This window comes from Grus americana, chromosome 15 (genome assembly GCF_028858705.1).
Source record: "Grus americana isolate bGruAme1 chromosome 15, bGruAme1.mat, whole genome shotgun sequence".
NCBI classification, from domain to species: Eukaryota; Metazoa; Chordata; class Aves; order Gruiformes; family Gruidae; genus Grus; species Grus americana.
Window position 1 is genome coordinate 3,032,199 of NC_072866.1, and position 23,075 is coordinate 3,055,273.

The 23,075-nt window shown below is 55.3% G+C and overlaps 1 protein-coding gene across 3 annotated transcripts; it reads right to left on the reverse strand.

Annotated features, from left to right (window-relative positions):
- Positions 1 to 15: 15 nt before the first annotated feature.
- Positions 16 to 18,200, reverse strand: PGAP6 (post-GPI attachment to proteins 6). Of its 3 annotated transcripts, none has more exons than XM_054843103.1 (13): positions 18,038 to 18,200; positions 13,840 to 14,017; positions 12,034 to 12,241; positions 11,814 to 11,947; positions 11,192 to 11,457; positions 9,654 to 9,982; positions 8,854 to 8,947; positions 8,195 to 8,318; positions 7,367 to 7,503; positions 5,185 to 5,363; positions 3,425 to 3,571; positions 2,902 to 2,973; positions 16 to 2,389 (listed from the first exon to the last, which is right to left on the reverse strand). In XM_054843103.1, the coding sequence occupies exons 1-13, from the start codon at positions 18,132 to 18,134 to the stop codon at positions 2,093 to 2,095; spliced, it is 2,262 nt and encodes a 753-aa protein (XP_054699078.1). In that variant the 5' UTR covers positions 18,135 to 18,200; the 3' UTR covers positions 16 to 2,092. The 3 variants fall into 3 exon arrangements, 2 of the variants coding, with proteins under 2 accessions (XP_054699078.1, XP_054699077.1); XM_054843102.1 differs by having other exon boundaries at positions 2,902 to 3,018; XR_008579416.1 differs by having other exon boundaries at positions 2,370 to 2,389; positions 2,902 to 3,249.
- Between the last annotated feature and the right edge of the window lie 4,875 nt (positions 18,201 to 23,075).

Consider the following 23,075-nt stretch of genomic DNA (forward strand, 5'->3'; position numbering starts at 1 on the left):
CCCAGCCCTCGCCTCTTTGCCCTCAAATACCGTTACCTTTATTAAATTATAAAACTGTAAGCTTTAAAATTTACCGTATAAAATAATCACAGGTATTAACAGCAAAGAAAAAAAAAACAAAAACCTTTCCCCTCCCCACCCCCCGAGACACCAGAATTCGCTCAGATTTTACCGAAATAATCGACACCCCCTCCCCAGGCACCTAACAGCACCCTGAGCCAGGGCCAACAGTCACGGGGAGGGGCAAAAAGCAGAATTTCAGTGATCGAACACAAAATAAACAATCACGTTAGCGGGATTTCTCACCCCAAAGCTCCCCCTGCTCTGCAGCATGGACGCCCCGGAAGGCGAAGGCCGAGGAGGAATTATTGCTTCTCTGGCTACCGGCAGCCCCCGGGCCAGACCCGCAGCCGGGCACGGGCAGCGTGGGCCGTGAAGGAGCCGTGGTCGCCTGCCACAGCACCAGGGCTGCAACCCCTCTGTGCAAACCAAGACTAGGGGGAAAAAGTGCCTAAAAGTGATATAAGTTCAAGGAAAGCCCCCGAGAGCCCAAGAGCCCCCGCTCCCGACACGCTGCCCGGTGCTGTGGATGGCGGCAGCAGCAAAAGGAAAGGCAGGGGGAAGGTGGGCGCGGGGGTGGGGAAGGTGGGGAGCGCCCTTTGCTCGTCCTGCGTCTGCTTAAAATGTCGGAGGTTGCGGAAGAAGGGGAGGGAGAGGGATAAAGTGCAGAGCTGAGCAGAAGGCCAGGCGCTTTTCAAAGCCAAGAAATAACCCTGTTTCCTACAAACTAGGAGGCAAATCCTTCATTAATAGCGCTTTCCTCCCCAAAGCCACCTGAGGGGCTTCGTGGATGGGCTCCCGGCAGCACACAGCAGACAGACTGCCGCTGGAATAAACCAGAAGGAACGATGTATTTGAGCCCTTATCTATAGAATAAGGATGGGCAAAGACAACTTGCCTGCCTGCCAAGTTTCGGCCCTTGCTCTCTGATGCCTGTGGGCCCTACAGTAAGGCTGAGGTGAGACGGACGCTGCAGAGGAGCCCATGGCCACGCGAGGAGCCCATGGCGATGCTCCCGGCTGGGCTGGGACACTGCTGGTGTCCCCGCGACTCCGCGGCACGTCCAGCCTCCACAGCGCAGCAGGCTAGGGGAGCAGGGGGTGCGCAGCTCAGGCACCATCCTGGGCCACCTACACTGCCGGGGCAGAGCCATGCACATGATGAAACACAAAAGGGAGGAAGACGGTGAATACCTGAACATCGAGAGAGGAAGGGGCACCGGGCAGCAGCCTGGCTCCTTCCAGATAAGCTAAAGTTAAACTTAGACTAAACCCTGCACTGCTGTGGGTTTCACAGCTCTGGGTGAGATGCTGCCAATACCTCTCACATGCCCCACTGCATTTTTTTTTTTCCTCACATTCCTGCCAAGCATGATCCTGAATCCAGGGCCCAAGTCCCAACCCCGTTCCTGCCCCGCCCCGAGTCAGGACTAGGTAAGAGCAGCACTGCCTGTTTCACAGGGAGAGAGGCTCCAGACACCCATGGAGATGATGGCCAAGGGCCCAGCACACACTGAGATCAGCTCCCTCCCCATCAGCACCAAGGGCACGCGGCAGCATTTGCCCCCCAGATCAGAAGAAACCCGTTCTTCTCTTCAGTTCAAATGCCGAGTGCAGTATGGCTGGGGAAATCCCATCCCACAGCCCTCTGCTAGGACAGCGGGTGCAGGGAAGAGCCCAGCACCAAAGCCCCGGCTCCAGCTCAGCGTGGGCTAAGCCCAAGCCTCATGGATGCAGCAGGAGGGGAAGAAGGGTTGGCCATTTCCCCCAGGGCCACGGGGAGGTGGGAGACAGGCTATTCCTTGATCTAGAACCACGAAGAACCTGCCCCATCCCAGCAGAAAAGCAGAGGTGGCCTCAAACTTGCCTTCACAAGACAAGCCCACCGTCTTCATCTTTACATGCGGTCCATACTGCGCTCTCCTGGCCAGTGAATGAGCATGTAAGAGGATTGCCGACATGCGAGAGCGGGGCAACCCAGGCAAGAGCAACCTCACCAAGCCCTCCACCTCTGCGACCGGGAGCTGAGCAGTTCAGGTCACGGCATAGAGCTCCTCACGGTCGTTCTGGCAGATCTGATAACGACAAGTGAGCTTCTGTGACCAGGCCCAGGGCTTCTTATGCTTGTCCCGAGGAGGAAGCAGGAAAGCAACGCTGCAAGCCACCAGCACGTGCCAGATGCTGTGGGTGTAGTAATAGTTCTCATTGGTTTCCATGAATGCATATACTGAGATGGCAATGAAAGCCAAGGTGATCCCTGGGAGGAGGTAGAAAACCCAGCGCTTCCACGAGGAGGGGTAGCAGTGTTTGCGCTTCACTCCGTGGTGAACCTGGTGACGCGAGAGTACAGAAGGGTTAAGCCGCCAAACAGAAGCTTACGCAGGGAAAGAGGCAGCGCTGCTGGACCCAGGAGCATCTGCCAACCTCGCAGCAAGACGGCGTGCCTGCTGCCCCCGAGAATTCAGCCTCCCCCCTTCTTGGGCCCATCTCTTGTGGGCAAGAGCCCCTACCCAGCTGCGGCACCAAAGCCTGGCATGCAGAGGGTCGCGGCGATGCCACAACCCCATCCAGGGCACAGGCGACAGCCAGGCATTCTGGGACAACACCGCAGCCACAGACGTGCGCTCAACTGGAGCTGCGGCAGCTAGGCTGTGCCGAGACCCATAACTGCGGGATTTCTCAGCTACTGGAGGGATGGAAGGTGGAAGGTGAATCCCTTGCCCTGTCCCGCCTCCACCTGGGTGTTTCAAGGAGATCAAGCCCTGCCTGTGGATCAGCCGGAGTGTGGGGTGTGCTCTGCCACCATCATTCCCCGGAGTCCTGCCTGGCTGCCCTTACTTACCCACGCTGCAATCATGATGACGAGGGCAAAGAGACAGGGACCCATCATGTTCCACACCCCTCTGCGGTCCAGCTGCAGGGACATGGCAATTAACAGGGTCCCCAAGACGAAAAGGACCTGGGAATGAGACACCACTGCTATCATCATCAGCTCATCTGCTGCCAGAGCACAGCCACCTATGCCAGAGCAGGGAGGACATCACCTCCTGGCCACTCAGCCCTGCGTGCATGCACGACTTGGGAGCAGAACCTTCAGGAGGAGAAGCCAGAGGACCCACAAACCTTTCCTGCAAATCTCAGTCCCTTCAGACCCCGTCCCTACAAGCACGCAGGTTCACGATCCAAACTCCTGCGACAAAACAACCCACTGGTTTAAAAATTGGGGTGGCACTGGGTGACAAACAGGCTTTGTCCCCAAGCTGGGCTGTGTCATTAAGACACAGCCTTGAGAGGGCTCAGCATGGCCACCTGTGGCTTGGCTGGCCCAGGTCTGGCCCTGCCACACAGGGTTACCTGACACTCACGTATTTCAGGATCTTCTTCACCCGGGACATGCACAGGATCGTCACCCAGATGGACACCACAGAGCCCAAAAAGTCACAGTACTGTAGTGTGTCGTAGTCCATGATGCACATCACCGCGACGCCTGGCTGGTCACACGCGTGGTAGAACTACAGCCGGGGACAAAAGCAAAAGCTAGCATGAATCCAGCAGCACCACGCGGCTTTCTAGGAAGGAGGGGCAGGAGAAGGCTCAGCCCATGGCAGCCAGGATCCCTCCTGGCAGCGCCTCCAGGAAGCTCCACCAAACCACCGTGGCATTACGGAAAGCAGATGAGAGCAGCCATCACCCTGCACCCTCCCAGCTGCAGCCGAGAGCTCCTGGGGCAGCACCCTTCAAGCGTGCAATGTGCCAACCCCACCTCCGCTCCCCGGGGTCCCACCCTGTATTGGGTTTGCGTGGCAGGGTTTTGGTAGCGGGGGGGCTACAGGGGTGGTTTCTGTGAGAAGCTGCTAGAAGCTTCCCCCATGTCTGACAGAGCCAAGGCCAGCTGGCTCCAAGACAGACCCGCCGCTGGCCAAGGCCAAGCCCATCAGCGATGGTGGTAGCGTCTCTGTGATAACAGAGTTAAGAAGGGGTGGGGGAAAACCAAAACAGAGCAACTGCAGCCAAAGAGAGAGGAGTGAGATGTGGGAAACTCCGCAGACACCAAGGTCAGTGCAGAAGGAGGGGCAGGAGCTGCTCCAGGCACCAGAGCAGAGATTCCCCTGGAGAAGACCATGGTGAGGCAGGCCGTCCCCCTGCAGCCCGTGGAGGTTGATGGTGGAGCAGATATCCACCTGCAGCCCGTGGAGGACTCCACACCTGAAGGAGGCTGTGGCCCCATGGGAAGCCCATGCTGGAGCAAGCTCCTGGCAGGCCCTGTGGACCCGTGGAGAGAGGAGCCCACACCAGAGCAGGTTTGCTGGCAGGACTTGTGACCCTGTGGGGGACCCACGCTGGAGCAGTCTGTTCCTGAAGGTCTGCACCCCGTGATAGGGACCCATGCTGGAGCAGTTCGTGAAGGACTGCAGCCCGTGGGAAGGACTCACGTTGGAGAAGTCCATGGAGGACTGCGTCCCGTGGGAGGGACCCCAGGCTGGAGTAGGGGCAGAGTGTGAGGAGTCCTCCCCCTGAGGAGGAAGGAGTGGCAGAGACACCGTGTGATGAACTGACCACAACCCCCATCCACTGTCCCCCTGTGCCGCTGGGGGGAAGGGAGAGAAATGGGGGGTGAAGTTGGGCCTGGGAAGAAGGAAGGGAGTGGGGGGAAGGGGGTTTAAAATTTATTTTTTGTTTCTCATTATCCTACTCTGATTTGATTGGTAATAAATTACATTAATTTCCCCAAGTCGAGTCTGTTTTGCCCGTGACAGTAACGGGTGAGTGATCTCCCTGCCCTTATCTTGACCCAGAAGCCTCCCGTTATATTTTCTCTCCCCTGTCCAGTTAAGGAAGGGAGTGATAAAGCAGCTTTGGTGGGCACCTGGTGTCCAGGCAGGGTCAACCCCCCCACACCCCCAAATACGAGTACCCACAGCGCAGGTGGAAGAGCCCAGTGAAGGTAACATTCCTGCCAAGCTCTGCAGGGGCAGGACATGTCCATGGAGGTGCTTGCCCCACGATCCTAGAAGCTCCTTGTGCAGCTCCAGGATGAATTGTTGCACCAAGGACTTCAGTCTGATGCAACATTCCCGATGCTCAGGGGGACCTGGCAGGGGACCCGACAAAAGGCAATCCCTACCGTGGAGAAGAACATGGTGTAGGTGTAGACGGAGGCCTCCACCAGGTAGTAGCGATAAACAGCAACCGCTATTGCCGGCAGGAACATGAGGTTGCTCAGGGTGAGTAGGAGGGTGGCCAGGTTCTGCACACCAACAGACTGGGCCTTGGTATCGTCCGTGCAGCTCCACCCACCCCAACCTGCAGAGCAGAGAGGCTTGTGTGGGATCTCGCATGCCCTACCTCGTCCTCCCACAGCACCCAGCGGGAGCCTGGGATGCCTCAGAAGCAGCAGTCACACCCCTGGACTACCCCTGAGCCTCCCACCCCTTGCTCCACCAGCCAGTCGCACTCCTGTTCTTGGCACGGTCTCGTTACTCATCACATGCTCTGCTGTGGAAAGTCTTGGGGAACCCCAGCAGAGTCCCATGTCTGCTCTGAGGACATCCCCCAGGTTGTTCCCACGTAGCAGAGGCCATCCTACATCCAGCATGGGTCTGTCCAGGCTGGCACTTTTAATCCCTACAGTATCTCCACACACATGCTACTTGCTGGTGGTACATCAAGCATTCAAGGCTCAGATGCTTCAATGATGGTGTAAGCTGGGTGCAAGATCCCTACAGATCCCAGGAACCAGGGTGGAGAATGATCCACAGCCACTGTGCTCCTGTCAAAGCCAGCTCAGGTTGCTCTGGGCCTTACCCAACTACGTTTTGAAGATCTCCAAGGGTGGAGACCTGGATGCTGTGCAAGGATGAACAACTCTAACAGGGGAAAATTTGTCGTCTTCAATTTATCTGGAAGTTTCCTTGCTGCAGCCCAGGTCTGTGGCCTCTCGCCCTTTCCCTGTGCTCGCCCAGAAGAGCCCGGCTCCAGGGTCCCTGTAACCCCTATGGGCAGCGGAAGGTGCGACCCGATCCCCCTCCAACTCCTCCAGGACGAGCATACCCAGCCCACAGTGACACCCAGGTCCACGCAGGACAGCAGGAGTGAAGGTTTCCTAGAGGACAGTGCACAACAGGGCACAACTCCCAGCCTGCTGCCTGGGTACCAGGACTGAGCTGAGACAGCTTCCTATGAACACAAACCTGGGGTTTTTTTGTTTGGTTTTTTTTTTTTTAATTTAAAATATTTTAATTCAGGATTAGGATGCCCGTGCCTTGCTTTCAGGGAAAGGCGGTCAGTCACAGGGCAGCCTGGGTACACGCAGGCACTGCCCGGTCAAGGAGCAGAGTTAAACATAGCATCCACCCCGTCACAGTGCCACCAGACGCCGAGCCAGCAGCTCTGCCCCTGCTGCCAGCTCCCTGCCCAGCAGGGCCCCGGGACGCTGCGCTCTCCGCTTTATTTCTGGGTCACCAATATGCAGATGGGGCATTTTGCTCTGAGTGATTCAGCAGAAAGCTCTCCTCAGCCCGATTCCCCGTTCCCTTGGGGTACTCTGGGCTTCCCAGAACCCGGCACCCCTCGGGGAAATTAGGATGCTGTTCTCCGCCTCGCCCCTCACCCGTGGTCAGCGCTGCGGCGCACAGCGGGGACGTCCTGGCTCTGGCCCAGAGCAGCACTGAACCATGCTTGGCCTCGTCCTTCTGCTGAGAACAGGCACACGTACCCGCCCAAGCACAGCGGAGCCGTCGTCTTCCCTACACCACTGACTACCGCCCGTCTTCTCATCCCGTTAAGATAATTAGTAGCTGACACAGATATTCCTCCTCCAGGGGCACCTCCAAGTCTGAGGAACGGCCTTGCGTGACCACAGCAGGAGACAGAGCACCATGGCAAAGCACCGGCAAGGACCTCATCGCGTCCCGTACCAGCGCCCTGCGTAATAAAACCCCCCGAAAGGCGCAGGCTCCGACGCAGGCATTTTCAGGCAGCCCTGCCAGCACCCCGATCTCTCTGGGGATGCTCAGAAGCACCTCTCCAAGCCCTGGGAAAAGCAAAACTCCAGGCTGTCCTTAGCCAGATTCCCCATTCCCCCTGGGGTGCTCTGTGCTTCCCAGAACCCAGCACCCCTCAGGGAAGTCAGGATGCTCCCAAAGAGGCCACCGCGGGTGCCGAGGGCTCTTTTGGCCCGCACTGCGACACCAGGCTGCTCCTGGCAGCTGCGGCAGACCCCAGGCTCCCCTCCCCAAACACCACCACCGAAAAAAGTGCCCTCCCCTCGGGGAGGATGGCAAGACTTGCTCGGAACATGCGCTCACCGGCCTTGCAGCTGCAGCCAGCATAGAGGTAGCCATGTCTTCTCAGGAGGCTGCACTGTCCGTACGGCCCACAGTCGTTGAAGCAGGGGGTGAGGTATGCGAAGACGGTCACTTTGGCTTCTGCGGCGTTACATTCACTGCAGGGAGAGCGGGTTGCGTTGGCACCCTGGTCCTTCGGGGCGGCCTTGTGCCCAGGGAGCGCTCTGCTCCGCAGGGTCAGGCCATGCTCCTGCATGCAGGCTCCCCGCTATTTCGGAATCTGCTCCGTCCCTCCCAATGGCTACGAGCAGAGTCGGCTCCCTCTCCACTCGGACTGCCAAACCGATGCACAGGTGGGTGCCAGCTCTCCCCAGACCCCCACAGCAGACCCCAGCACCCACAACTGGTCCTCAGGACCAGCATCGCCAGCACTGTTTTACAGCACGCTCAGGAACCAGCAGGAAGGCAAACTGCAGGAGTACGGGCACAGCTGCCTGCATCTCAGAGACCCATCGAAGGAGTAACAGCAGCATTTTTCATTTACCAATTCATCACCTCAAAATCCACCTGGGGAAGGGGAAGCTCCTCCGGACAGGCTCTGCCACATGCAGGCAGCACGAGATGTGCCAGCTTGGCACCAGAGAAGCTGCTCGGGTGCTCACGAGAGAGCAAGTCGGCACTGCCACCCACCTCCTTCCCCCTCCGCAGCCACAGCCGTACTGCTGCCAGGCGAGACGAGCCCACGGCACAGCGGTGAGGACAGATTTGCTCACACTAGCCAAGGGCGGTGGGATGCGGAGGCAGAGTGCTCTGAACCGGCCCTGAGGCGGGACGACAGACCAGACTCACCCCTGGCCCTTCGGGCAGATGAGCTGCAGGGAGAGGAACCAGTCATCTGTCTGTGGGTACAGGACAATCAGCGTTGCTTCCACAGAGGACGAGCTCACGCTCAGAGGGTAGCCCTGGAAAAAAGCTTAAAGAAAAGAGGGTGCTGTGGTGTGCCAAGACTAGGGGAGAAGGGCTCCCAGCAATCTCAGGCTGAGACCGACTGCACAGGAATCGGATGCTCCTGTGGCTCCTCGCTCCCATCCTCAGGAGGCACCAGGGGGATGGAGAGGACCCTTGCTCCCAGGACCCTTGTTTTCTCTTTCATCTCAGCTCTCGGTACCTGCCTAGACAGCACAGGGCACCTGGAACAGCCCGCTTGCTTGGCTAGTCCTCCAGTGCAGAGCTTAGCTTCTCTGCACACCAGCAATGCCTCGACCATCCCCAAACCTCCTGCCAGCAAGGCTGGAAGAGCCCCAGCTGGTAACCAGACCTTCCTTTGGTGGAGGCTAACTCCCGGTGCACCCCAGCACGCTGGGCACATGCCAGCACAAAGACCTCAGGAGGGTTTGTGCTAAAATCAGCTTCCCTGGGACACCCCAAAAAGTCCCGAGTGAGTGAACAGCCCACGAGGTCTAAGGGCAAAGCCCGGAGCTGGCATCGGGTGCCAGCATCTCTCATACCTGTGCTGCAGTTCTGCGTGGCATTGAGGGACAGCACCGGCGAAGCAGCACTCACACACGCAACCACGGTGGCATTGGCCGGGCCCACGGATGTCTGTGCGAACAGAGCAGTGTCCCACGTTAGAGCGCCCCGATGCCACCCCCCGGCACGATTCATCTCCCACGCTGCAGGAGCGGCAGGCCACAATAAATCCTGCGGATCAAGGTCACCCATCAATTCAGCCAAATTTCTGGGCAAACCTGTGGCATTCACCTCACCCTGCGCTGCCACCGCGTTCCATGCCGGCTGAAAGGCAAGAGAGCCTCCCGGGGACTGCCCCAAAGCTGGGACACTCACACATCGCTTCAGCACGAGCACAGGGTGGCAGAAGTCAGAGGCAGCAGGACACCAGGCTAAGCCCTGCTCCCACCCTCAGGAAGTTACACAGAATTTCAGGGGGCTCATTTTTGGGGTGTCACTGAAGGAGCCCAGGAATCAGCGACTTGGGCAGAACATCCCTGGGTTTCCCTGCTCAGTCTCCTCTCCTGGTGGCAAGGCGCCAGGCTCCCGTGGAGAAGATGGCATTGCAGCTGCTTTCCATTTCATCTCCTCTGCGTCACTGCCACCACATGCCAGCAAGCTGTGGCATTTGAATTGGAGCTGCCAGGTGGGACATGCTGGAAGTGGCTGAAACAGGCTCGGAGTGTGTTGTGACAACAAAGAGAAAGAGAAATAGTCCCACCGGTACCTACAGCCCCTGGAGTTTGCTGACAAACCAGCCCCGCAAAGGGGAGACAATCCCATCGATCCGCCTCCGCACCTTGTTAAGCAGGAGGCTGACCACGAGGGAACCCCCGCTGTCCATGCCAGTGTTCAGGCTGAGGAGGAGGACGGTCGGGGAGAGGACGTTCACAGGCACGCTGGGACCGTTCAAGAGCCTGTAGCGCACAGACACCACATCCAGGTCCTCACGAACGACGGGCTGGTTCTGCAGACAGAAGCTCCTCTGGTTGGACGCGTTGCGCAAAGCCTCTCCGGTAGTCAGAGCGGAGCTCCCTGCCGCTCCTGTGCTACCCGGTCTGGGACCAGTTTGGCTCTGGTTTAGGCTGCTGAAGTTAAGGAATGAACTGGTACTTCCCGGTCTGCAAGCTGTAAAGCAAAAAAGGAGAGGAATCAGCACAGCCAGGACCAGCAACTCCTCCAGGCAGGGCCCCAGCAGCTCCAGACCCTCAAGTGACAGCACAAACTGGGGGTCTTTCAGCTGGTTCGTGCACTGCAGGATTGGTTACAGCCCCTGAAAGGCACCATCTTTGCAGGGGGAACTCTAACATCAGCATCTACAAGTTGGGACACTGATGGAAGCCAGACGGTGGTACAGTGGGTGGAAGCACCCTGGAGCTGCGGGGAAGGGAAGAAGGGATAACGCACAGCATCATAACACATCACGTACCCAGGGAGTATTCGCTAGCCATGGCGGAGCACAGCACTGAGCTGTCCCTAACCACAGGCTGCACCAAAGTCTCCACCAGTCCCCCAGACACCAGCAGACAGCGCTGAGCAGAAGAGAGAAGCTAACCCAACGTAACTACGGGTACAGGCCATCACGCCGCGGCAGACGGAGCTAAATGTGACACTTGGAGTCGCACTGCTGGAGCCTGTCCATCGCTCCCAGAGACACTAGTGCTCCCTCTTAACACATGCAGGCCCTCCAGCACACGGGACGAGGCTCTGCTTTGCGGAGTGGATGGCAGAACCCCCAGCAGAAGAAAACTTTAAAAATGTACCTGGTTGGTGAGCTTCCAAGAGTCAAACAGGGATTATGGTCGCATAATAAGAGGATGCAAAGGTGCCTATCACAGCCGCAAGAACTTGTGACCTCCTGAGTCACAAGGTGTCACCTGAAATGGTGACATCCCCTCACTACAGCCCAAGACATCACCCCAAGTAAACCTCTGTGAGATGGTTTCCTGTCTGTAGCCTGCTTATGACCAACTGATAGTCAACCTATCATTACAGTCTGGTGGATCTATCCAAAACTATTCTCCCCACCAGCTTTTAAGCCAGCCAGTGCTTCCCAAACAGCCTTTGGAAAATACAATTGCTTCAGAGATCCCAAACTTTTCAGGCATTTCCAAAACAGGCAGCTCCGGGGAGCATCCCTCTTGGGTGAACACTGGAACCTTCACTTTTGACCCCAAAGCAACAACAAGGTCTCAGCCCCCAATGTTATGCCCAGGCAACCAACATGCTGAGGAACCCAGGCCACTACAGCCAGCCACCCTAAGGCCAAAGAGAGACACAGTAGACACAAAGTTCCCTCTGGTCCTTCCCACAGGGCTAGAGAAAGTGGAAGCCCACCTGTGAAAGAAGCCAGCATCTCCACCGACACACTGGCAGTGGCAGCGCCGAGACTCTCCACCATGATCTGCAGCCACTTCTCCCAGGGGGGCGAATCCAGGGCCAGGCTGCAGTTTACGTTCCCCGTGCAGGTGATGATCCTCTGGAAGGACTGGGGCAGCGTGATGGAGCCCAGCACTACCCGCACGGCACACGCTTTCTGCTCACTTGTCACGCAGCTTCGCAGCTCAAACCGCATCCCTGCGGCATGCTTGGGAACAAAGACCCTGCAGGAGGAGGGACCAGCAGTTTGCAGAGCTTCTACTCTCAACAGAAGCCAGCCCACCACGGTCCCTGGGGCTTTGTGGCAAGAACTAGATTGCCCTGGTCGGCGTTGTGAAAATCCTTCCCAAGGGAAACATCTCAAAGAACTAAAATTCCCGCAGCTGAACCGCTAAGACCACCTGGGAAGAGCTGGATAAGGGCACGCGTGCGCTCCCCATGCAAACCCAACCACTGCTGCAGGGAGCTCAGCAAACAGGCTCGGAGACCCCCCCACGTGCAAACAACAGTGGCTTTCCCTAAGCAGCACCCGTGGGAAATCCCACCCCCCCACGTCTTTCCATCCGCTGCTCTCACTCACTTGACATGCAGTGGCTTAGCAGGCGAGACGACGGTTTGTGGCATGGCAACGCCAGGCTCCAGAACAGGCATATCGGTGAGCCTGAGCACAAACATATCTGCCTGGAACATATAGGGGCACGGAGTGGAGAAACCCTGCAGGAGGGGAGAGCAGACGGGTCAGCTGTGACGAGGCACACCGGGCAGAGTACGATGGCCGAGACCCTCACCAGGACCCTCACCTTCACTTCAATCCTGCCAGCAGCCTCAGGGAGGTGGGCAGCGATGAACCAGGCTCCGGCAGCGGGGGTGGTGACGTTCACAAAGGTGGTGTTTTGCACAGCACTGCTCAGGGTGATGCTTATGTTATAGGAAGGACGGACGGTTGCATTTGCAGGAAAACGAGTGCCCAGTGGATTAATTACAGGAGGGGCTCCATAGCGAAAGTGCCTGCGAGAGAAACCAGGATGAGAATAAATTGGATGTAAAGACACTGGCAAGACAAACTGGGATACAAAGTCATCAGTGGACACCCAGGTTGGCCTGGGATGGGAGAGGGAGCAGGCTGGAAAAACCCCACGTTTTCAAGTGGACCACAGGAGCGATCGTTTTCATCTGGTAAGGACTGGCTGCTATTAGCTTATCTGGGATTTATTTAGAGATTGGTTTAACTTGGCTGCTTATTAAGATAAGGATTTACACGGTTCCATCAAGCCTGAAAGCAAATTTCCACACTTACTAAAGGTTAAGCCCCAGCCTCAAGACTACTCCTTCTTTTATAAGCATCAGCAAATTTCCCATCTAGGCTAAATCATCAGCGAAGAGCTTTCATTTCCCAGCTAAGATCCGCATCTTGCCTAGTTCCTCTTAAGGAGGGTGGGCAGCCAGACTGAAGAAATGCTCACCAGGGAGGGCCCACGCGACCGGTTTCAGTATCCCAGCACTTCTGCTCTCCAGATAAGCAGCCCGATGTTCAAAGTAGCAGAAAAGCAGGCAGCTAAGCAATACACAGGATATTTATTCGGGCAACCGATTTGGCATTTAACTTGCTCGCTTTGGGACTGCTAGAGCATTGCAACAGAACAACGGAGGTCCAGCTAGCAAACAGGTGATGTGTTATCAACCTGTTTGAGCTTAGCTGGGCTGGTCTTCATTTCTTAGGGTATCGTTTAGCTGCTGCCTTGTCCCTTACACCCCCAAACTATTGGAAACCTTTCTGGGAAGTAGAAAGTAGGAAAATCATCTGTACCAGGCTGCTCCGGAGCAACTAAGAGCACCAGTCTGTGCCCGGGACAGACCAGGGAAGCGCAAGCCAAGCGGCAAACTTCAGTCACTGCCGAGACCTCTGTGGAGCGGGTGCCAGAGACCCACGTGCCTCCAAGGACACAATCTGCCCAGGAAACTTTGGGCTCTCCCAAAATACAGCTCAGAGACTCGCCCCACCTGCACGTGTTTGACCTCAAATCCCCCAACAACTCAAGTACTGCTTTAAGCTGCGTTTCTTTCACTGCCATTGAGTTTGCAATCTTCTCGTGCTCTTGTGTCTGCAGGACTCGGCATTCCTCTCCTATCTCTGCTCCACACAGAGCCCACATCCCTCAAGAAGTATCCCCAGTCTCTTCAGTTCCTCCGTACAGGGGAAATTTGTCTGTCTCCAACCGGTTTGGGTCCTCTCAAGCCCCTTGCAGTTCTGCCACATCCTTTGGTACCACGCATAGGATCCTGCCAGGCACAGAAATGTCCAGGAACACCTTTGCTCATGAGCGGCACCACCAGTCTCACTGTGAAGCCCTGTCCAGTGTTCCTAAGGCGTCTCTTAGACGTCACGTCAGATAAGACAGCCCCAGACCCACTGGTAACGTGAACACGAAATGCTCCTACAGGTTTAAACACAGATTTTGTGCTAGTACATTAAGAAACTACGGCTGCTGCAACGGGGGAACAAACGCCCAGCCTCCTACAACCAACCAACCACAGCCACGAGCAGCAAGGACAAGAGAAGGACAGGAAGCCCACGTGGGCCAGCACTGGCACAGGGACATACGTACACTGTGATGTCCATGTTGGTGCACTCGGGTCCTTTCCCCCGGGACGCTTGCAGGAGCCAGCGAAGCAGCACAGTGTCTTCCGGCACATGGAAGTGGAAGAGCTTGGCGTTCCCATACCAGCTGTAGAAGGACAGCTTCTGTGCGCTCTGAGAGAAGTACTCGGAGACATACAGGGAGTCTGAAAGGGAGAGAGCACAGCAGTGGCTGGGGCTGCAGGGCTACACCCGCCCACAGCAGCTTTAAGGTTGCTGGAGAAGAGCCCTTGGTGTCCCTGATTTCTCATCCCAGTCCCACTAGATACGTTGCTCCTCCGGCCAGAACCACCCACACCCCTGCACCAAAACTGTCACCTGGAGCCAGAAAGCACTAAAAGATGCCTTAACTACGCTCTGCGAGGTGTGCTCCGAGGATAACAGATCACCGGAGACACTGAGGAGGAGGTCAGGAGGAAACGTTGATGGAAACGTTGATGGCACAAGACAAGGCGATGGAGTGGGCAGCAGCAAACCCTGGGGCAAACGGCGCAGGGCAGACGGGTGCAGGTAGTGCAGGGGTGCTCTGGGCCCCAGCAGAGGTCTGTGGTACCAACAGGCAAGAGCTGTGCCCTTGTCCGTCTCTGCTGAGCGCACGGGCTGACGTTATCGGTCTTACCCAGCTCAGGAAACAGGTACTGCACAACACGCTGCCTACCTGTGACACGCAATGCGATGAAAATTCATGTGCTGCAAACCTAACTCTGCTTTCAGACGTACCTTCCAAAGTCTAAAGATTTCCCTACCTGGAAGAAAGGCTGCTGGGACAGCGAGAACAGCCCCAGGGTAGGCTGAAAGGCCACGCAAGAGGACAACAGCTATTCAGTCCAAGTGCCATCAAGACTAACTAGATCCTCCATCCATCCACCCAGCTGTGCCTACAGATCACCCCCCCCCGCTGATAATTTCACCTGCAAAATTATATTACGTTATTGTCAGCAAGAAGCCAGCCAGACTGCAACTCAGGGATGGAAAAGAAACATCACAGCAGGGGACAAAACCGCATGGAGATGGTGGAGCCAAGGCCATGCCGCCCACCCGAAAACAAGGTTGATAGCAGTCAGCAAGGGGGTAGAAGAAGATGTCTTCACATCTCTGCCAAGTCCTCCCAGATGCTCCTTTTCTACTCTGGAATTCCCTGGAGTGGGGAGAAACCGTGGCACCTTCCAGACGCAGATTCCTTGTTTCTACCAGAGAATAAAGCAGCAAGCATGGTTTAACTTGCCTTCCTCCAACGCTGCACAGGGTCGTGTTTCGTGTTGGAAACACAGAGGACCCAAGTGAGTTTAAGAAAGATGCCAAAGAAAGAGGGAAACAGCGCTCAGGGAGGGCCAGAGCCTTGGGATGTACTTCATACCAAGAGGAACCTAATCCTAGCAGGAACTACGATTCATGGCCCAAAGCAGGACGCACGCCGGCCTGCACCCACAGCGCTGCAAAGAGACAGGAACGGTAATCATGGGTTTAATTCCCTGGCAAATTACCAAGCCAAAGCCTCCGGGCACCCTGCAAATCCATCAGGGAAAGGAGGAAACAGGAAAGCAAGAAATACCAGCCATGCAAGCTAAGCGGAGGATTCGCTCGTGGAGGAAGAGCGCGGCCGCCTCGCCTCACCGTAGGGGCTGCCCCAGCCACGCACCCACCGGGTCCGGCCAAGGGAGCAGCGCTTGCAGCACCTTAATGCACGGGGCCAGGCGACGTGACGGGGAGGGTGAGCCCCGGGCAGGACAGCGAGAAGTCCACAGCAGGCGGGCAGAGCTGTCCAGCTGCAGTCCCCACGCCAGGGTAACGCTGCTCTCCAGGCCAGCAAGGAGCAGAGACCACAAAAGGGGCTTTTCAAGCGAATGCTCCCTGGCTGCAACGCCAGCGCAGTGCGTGGGCCATTGCAGACAAGAGCTGGCTGTGATCCCCTACGAGCCCAGTTACATTTCACACACAGGAGCTACAGAAGGGCAGCAGTCTGTATCAATGGCATCTATACCCCCGGCTGCGCTCCGCGTGCACACGGCATGTTCATTTCTGGAAGTCCATGGAGCTGTTTGGGCACAGGATGAGGGCAGACAGGGACACAAAGAGCAATTAGAGCTGGGAGAGCCCCGGTCCGGCTCAATGCAACAGGTCCCGTCAGGCAGCCTGCACGCGGATAAGCCCTCCTGCCTTGGTGCAGGCTGCTCCAACCCCTCTGGCTGTCAGGCTCCGCACGGCCAACAGCCACGGTCACCACCCGTCCAGCACGTCCTCACGAAGCTGAAGCAGGATTTGTGTGGTTTTTGGGGAGGAGAGGGCAGGCAGGCTGCAAAATTAAAAACTCAAGTAATCAGCAGTGCTATTTATTAAGGACTGGTCAATTATACGGAGCGAGCTCAAGCGCAGTAACAGGTCGAAGGCAGGTCTGCCTACCTGTCCTGCCCACGCGCTGCCTGCACCAGGTTAGCAGCAGCTGTGGCCGTACCAACAAATCACCGGCGCGGACAAAATCCACACAAACAGCTTCTCGCGGCGACAATCGGCCAAGCCCCTGCTCACAGGCTGTGCTGGGCGGCCGAGAGCTGCACCCAGGGAGTAGGTAAGCTGACCCTCCGCCGGGGCTGACGAGGAAATACCACAGGCAGATAAAGTGAGTATCAGCAGGGAAAAGCCTGAAAGACAGGTCACCGCAGGCGAGGTGTGTGCTCCAGCAGCCCATTTGCATCGAGGGAGCGTAATCCAGTATTTGCTGTCTGTCCCTATGCTCTGCACCAGCACGACAACACCTGCAAAGTACCACTCGACTGTCCCATGATGTAAAACCGGCCTTTAAACTGAGCAAGGGAGTTGTCAAATGGATGTTGTTTCCATCCTCTCCCATACAGATCTCGCATAAGCAGATTTCAAACGTATTATGCAAAAAACCAAAGTGTTTTTAAGACAAGAAACAAAATGCAGTAGAATCACAGATGCAAAGAGGAGACACGTTATTTGAATTTCAGAATGAAGAGCCACCTGCAATAGCTTGGGTTTGTTTGTCCAAAGATGATCTCATGGTAGTTTTAGGAAATGATAACCTTGACTGCTGGTTTCAGGGCTTCCCATCAAAAGGATGAAGTAGACACTGTGTAAAGCTATGCAGGCGGCAATAAGTCTGACTCTGGACAAGACATGGCTATAGGGCAAGGTGTTCGGCCGTTTATAACATAACAGAAACCCTGTTCCTTTAGATCAGGTCAAAAATCCATCTTTCCATGTTCCAGAAAGAGGACTCCTTGTTCTCTATGGAGGAGCTGATCTTCACCGGCTCCCAGAGCTAACCCTACAGGGGCATTCCGGCGGGACGGTGCCGAGACAAACCAACCACCGCACCTGAAGCACAGGGTAGCTCTCCAGGGCTGGGAACCCAGCTAGCAGGATGCCAGGGGAGGGTGGGCCTGGGGCAAAAGGCCATCTCGCCCATCGGCTCCCGGGTGCAACCTCCCTGCTTTGCAGACTATGAGGAAGTGATAACCACCAACAGCAGATAGCCATTGCTCAGGCACCAGCCTATCTCTGTGACGTGGCAAAGTGGGTGAACAACCTTCACCTCCCCAAACCCTTCCAACACTGCACCCACTGACCGGAGCGGGAGGCACGGTCCCCGGGGACCACAGACCCCCAGCGCCACTGTGACGAGCATCCCACCGCTCTGCCAAAACCCCCGCTCCCGCCCAGCTGCCTTGATGCACTGGAAATAAAGTAACCTGAAAACAAAGCCAAACCGAGCAAAACAAGCACCCTCGCTGCAAATACAGCAGAAACCCCTCCGGGTCCAGGCCTGACCTCTCGCTGCGCTGCAGCACCCGACACAGGTGCCGCTCCACCGGAGACGGTTCACGGAGCCCCCGAGCACCCACATCACCCGGGAAATCACGAAGCCACCCCAAAGCCAGCCCTGGCAGGAGCCGCGGGACTCGGAGCAGCTCCCGGGGCTGCGCGGCAGACAAGTCCCCGCTCGCTTTAACGTAACCCTCTTGGTTTCCCACCGGCGCCTCTGCCCCGCGGGACCCTCGCCGCCCCACGGGCGGGCGGTCATGCCCCCCAGCCCGGCTACCTCTGCCAGACGCGCCCCTCCGTCCGAGCCCCGGTGCCCTCGGAGCATCCCCACACTGCCCCCCCCCCCCCCAGTCCTCCCCCCATCCCCGGCCGGGACTCACCGGGGCCGGTGCGGTTGCCGCGGCCGGCGGGGAGCGCCAGGAGCTGCAGCAGGAGCAGGAGCAGCAGCCGCAGCGGCGGGCCGGCTCCCCGCGCCATGGCCGCCCGGCTCTATCCCGGCATCGCCGCCCGCCGCCCGCCCCGCAGCGCCATCGCCGCCGCCGCCGCCGCCTCCGCCCGCTTCCGCCGGCCCGCTCCGCCCCGGCCCGCCCCCGGCGGAACCGCCCCCCCCTCTCCTGCCGCCACCGGAGGAGCAGCCGGGGCGGGCCCGGGGGAGCCCCGGACGGGCATGGGGACCCCCGGTGTCGGGGCAGCCCCGGGATGAAGCGGGGACCTGGGGCTGCCCGCAGACCGGGGGAGCCTTGGGGGGGGAGGGCTGGGGGACAAGCCTGGGGCTTGCGGGGTGCCCAGATCCTGAGGCAGCCCCAGCACCGAGCTGGGACCCCCCCCCCCTTGTCCTGGGGACCCCCGTGATCCTGGGGAAGTCCTGGAGCCCTATCAGCACCCCAAGCCCGGATAACCCCAGGCAGCCTTATGACCCAGAGACATCAGATGGTCCTGGGGTCCTCTGGCACCCGATACCCCAAGGGGTCCCTGAGAGCCCCAGGAGAGTGATTTGGGGGGAGGGGGCTCAAAATCCCAGGAGCACCCTGGACCCTTGGGAGGGTGCCCTGGGGAAAAGGGAGGGGGGGCAGGGGTGCTGGAACCAGGCTGCTGCCACGGGAGACGGTAGCCTCGTGGGTTTGCTTCTCAGTGACACGAAGAGAAAGCGAGATGGGAATTAAGATGAGTTTAACCTGAAATCACAAACATTAACATGCGGCAGCTGTAAACAGACAGTAGCTGCCCACCGCTCCCTAGCTCAGAACTGAAACCGTTGGGGAAGCTCAGCCTGTCAATCTGAAGGGGGTTTATTCTCATCCCTGGAAAGCCTGATTGCCTTCTCAGCTCTCACGTATCTGCCGTGTTCATAGGACTCGCGGGAGATGTGGCTTCCATAGGTCAACTCATTCTCTGATTTTCTGATTGTCTCCAAGAGAGTCAAGGGTCTTTCCTCTTACATGCCTTTTCTTTGGGATACCTTCTGATGTGTTTGTGTTCTCCAGGAGAATAACGCAGTCTGGACACAGTCTCGGAGTCCTCGCTCAGGCAAAAATCCCACCACTTGCTTATGGGTCAGCTTGGTTGAGGTCTTCAGACCTGCTTTCAGTCAACCACAATCTCCCTGAAGATGGCCTTACTACTTCAGGAGTTCAAAATCTTTGTTTCTTGCTCTCACAGGCCTGATACACTTGTGGCGAATTTATTAAGTATGGGAAGAAAATCCCCTGGGGAAGAGCCAGTCATTTCTAGGGGCTCTGACATCACCGAAAGCCCAGTCAGAGCAGCTTATGCAATCAATAGCTAGCAATGCCCTCATCTAATTTAAGAGAAAACTTCCCTGAAGTCAGCCCAGAAGCTTGAGCACATAAAACATGGGATTGGAAGGGACCATTCTTCTAGTTCCCAGCCTAGATTTGTTCAGTGCCTGTTCATTTCCATTCGTCCCTGTGTAATACTACCCTTGGATGTTCAGAGCTCTCCTGGAATGTGTCCTGCCCGAAGACAGCACCAGCTTCCTCCACATCTTTTTGCTGGGCATGAGGATATCATCCCCTTTCTGCTATGTTGATCCTTGAGGCCATGCAAGCATCCTGTAACATCCTGATCCTCTGCTATTGTAACAGTACCCACATCTTTTTTTTTTTTTTTTTAAATATTTTGGCCATTAATAAAAATTCCAAGGCCAGGTCCAAGGTCAGATTCCATCAGTAATTTCCCTCCAGCCCAATAATTCCCCTTCAACAGTCCTGTTATCATCTCCCTATTTTTTTGAGTTCTATCTTACAATTCTTCCACTAATCCATGTTTTCTTCAGTCTAAATCACATGGTCCCAGCACCACATGATGCTGCTGTAACACAGCTCATGACTTACAACAAAGCTCATGCTCAGGCTCAAAGCTTTGAGATCTTGACCCACAACTTGATGGGATATTTATCTGTTCTTATTTCACTCACGCATATTGTGAACATCAATCAAAGCCTTCTTTAATGGCTAGTCCTCCTCTCCATTTTTCATAACCTACTTATTATTCCTAATATCCTTTTGGTAATCACACTCCAGTTAAGTATTAGACTCTTTCCCTCTTGTTTTTTCTGCTTCTTTGGGATATAAAGTAATTTTACAATGTCTTCCCTAAGGAACGGCAAGCCTCTTCCACATCAGCTTTGAATTCTCCCAATTGATTTTGCTGTTGCTCAAAAATTTTTCTTCTGAAAGAACAAACAAAGCCTTCTATTCTCATTCTACGTTAATTTAGCCTTCAACTCCACTTTAAAGGTATCAGCTCGTCATCAATCAATCCTTATGAATGACTTTCCTGCAACACTCTCTCTACTTATAGTTATTTTCCTCTTAAAGGACAAAAAATGAGATTCAAAGTCAAAGATCTGAGAGATCTGAGCATAAATCAAACTCCCCTAACGCAATACAGGATCAGACTCGCAATGTGTTACCATACCTGTCTTCTCACAGCTCGGGTCCCTTAGACTTGCTCCTGTTCCCCAAGAAAAGCATTCCCATGTTCACTGTAACTGTTTGGGGTGGTGGATGCTGTAGGACACGTCACCTCCGGACTGACAGCTGCTCCAAACACATGAGGACACGACTCTGTGGGTTGCTCCTTTCCCCTTTGGCTAAGTAGCCTTGCAATCTCAGAAGAAGGGGTGAGTTCGAGCCAAGGAGGGTCTCCTTTTTGCTGCAGAGCTAGAGCTGGAGCTGAAGCTTCCTCCATTTCCACAGGCAGTGCCGTAGGTGGACACATGTAGCCACCCATGGATCACCATGACCTGCAGCCAGGCAGAAGATCCAGCTGCAGTGATAACTACATCCTCTTGTGGTGGCAACAAAAATTGCAAGGTTTAGAAAATCCCTGGTGAGCTTCTGTCTGCTTAAATCTGAGGGAGCATGGTTATGCTGGGGCCAGGGGTTCTGTCTGGCTTAGGGACACACTTTGAATATGGTGCAGGTGCCTGTGTGATGGTTAGGGCTCACCACATCTGCTTCTTGCTCTTTGGTCTTTGGTCCGTGAGTCCTCAAGCACAGCCCCTCCTCAGGAAGTCAGACACGAGCAGAAGACCCTGTTCTGGAGACTGTGTTTCCTACAGGCCTGGGGAGAAATCTGGGCTGTATACTGAAAATATCCCTGTTGGTTTGAAGCTACGATCTGGAAAAATAAATAATGGTGACCTGTCCAAATTGGATCTATGGAGCTTTAACAATGCTGACCCATGAATTTTGATAAATATACTTCTACTATTAATAAAGGCATTCAGCTGCTCAACCACTGAAGGAGGAATAAAAGCTTTCTGGCTGAGCAGCTGCAACGCACATTTTGCTGTATTGCTTTCCATAAATCCATAGCTGGGATCCTCCTGGCCATGTGCAAAGGTCTCTGGAGAGCACAGAGCTGGCACAGCCTGCTCCCATATCTCTGTCTGGTCCTGGTACAAGGAGTAAAAAAGCAGTGCTGACTGGAAAACTCTATGTTTTAACCATCTCCAGTTAGATCCTCGTTGAGTTGTCTACCTAGCAGCTCATTGCCTACTTGGAGTCACTGTGACAGGAGAGCTGGAAAGGAAGAGGATACTGAAGAACTGTGTCCCAGAAACATGGACCACAAATCTGCTGTTAGAGTTGCACGCGTTAGCTTTTGACAGAAACATCAAATGATGCTCCATTACTGCAGGAGAGGCTATTTGATGTAGTCCGTGGAGCTTTGCTATATGCAGCTTTCAGTGTTATTCACAAACAGGAAAATAGGAGGTCAGTTGTTTCAGTGTAGATAAATAAGGTGACACAGATAAGGAAATATGATCTAAACCAGAGGAGGTTGAAATTAAACCAGCTATTACAGCTCAGGAAAAAGATGAGTCCTCATTTATGGTTCACCAAAATTGTAGCGTCAATGTGCAGCAAAAAAAAAGCCAGAAAATTGTGGTGATGTTATCAGGAAGGGCTTGGGCTCTCAAAACAAGAACGAGGGCATCTTTTGCCTGCTGTGTAAGAGCCTTGTGGACCCACATCTGTGCAGTTCTGGTCTCTGATCAAGGGACACAGTGGACTTAGAGTCCTGAGCAGAGCAACTGAGATGATCAAGGGGATGGGCGCTGCAGTATGAGGAGGTCCTAGGAAGGCCTGGATTTTTCCCTGGAGAAGGGAAAGCAGAAAGGGCCAACTCTACAAAATCATAAAGTGCATGTGGACCTGGTGCTCATCAGATTCTGCGTGACTAGAATTAGAGGCCATTGATGAGTCTGGTAGATTGGTTTAAAATGGATAAAAAGGACTTTTTACAGGGCGGGGGGAGAATGAACTTCTGGAACTTGCTGCCACAGGAGGTTGTGGAAACAAATAGGATCAGCAGGTTTATAAAAGGTATAGCAAATTCATGAGCAGCAGGTCAACAGACAGATGCTGAAGGCAACAGGCAGGACTGTACCCTCTGAAATTGCTATTACTGCTGGAGGAGCAGAGTCAAAAATGGTTAGGCTCATGTGCTCTCCTCAGATGGCATCTCCTGTTGCTGAAAACAACACTGGGAGAGAGGAACCAATGATGTTACCAGCAGAGCATGTCCTGTGTTCTCAGTTTCACCATCCCCAAGCAAATTCAGAACTTCTCAGGTGGTTGATGTGTGGTAGGAAGACAGGGCTACCAGTAGGAAGGAAATTTTTACATTTCTATTCTATTTCCATCTCTGCAGTAAAAATCTGATCAATCCCCAGTGGACAATGTCAAGCAGGCCTGACTGAAAAATATTGTAGTCTTATTGAAAAGGGTTGCTAGTGGTACAGTTGCAGCAAAATCCTGGCTAGATCTAATTATCAAAAAAGACATGGTCAGCCACAGAAATAAGGTAGAAAACCAGTGCAAAGTAGGTGTGGAAAGTTTCTGCCGTTTAATTGATGAATGGCTTATCACCTAAGAAGGCATCAGT

What these genes read in the sequence shown, in the direction of transcription:
- PGAP6 (XM_054843102.1), bottom strand. Translation starts at nt 18,134, where the DNA reads ATGGCGCGGGGAGCCGGCCCGCCGCTGCGGCTGCTGCTCCTGCTCCTG. An exon ending in TCAGCCTCCTGCTTAACAAG is followed by an intron (nt 8,948 to 9,653) that starts GTGCGGAGGCGG and finishes CTGTTCGCACAG; the next exon opens with ACATCCGTGGGCCCGGCCAA. An exon ending in TGAAGAAGATCCTGAAATAC is followed by an intron (nt 3,019 to 3,424) that starts GTGAGTGTCAGG and finishes TCTCATTCCCAG; the next exon opens with GTCCTTTTCGTCTTGGGGAC.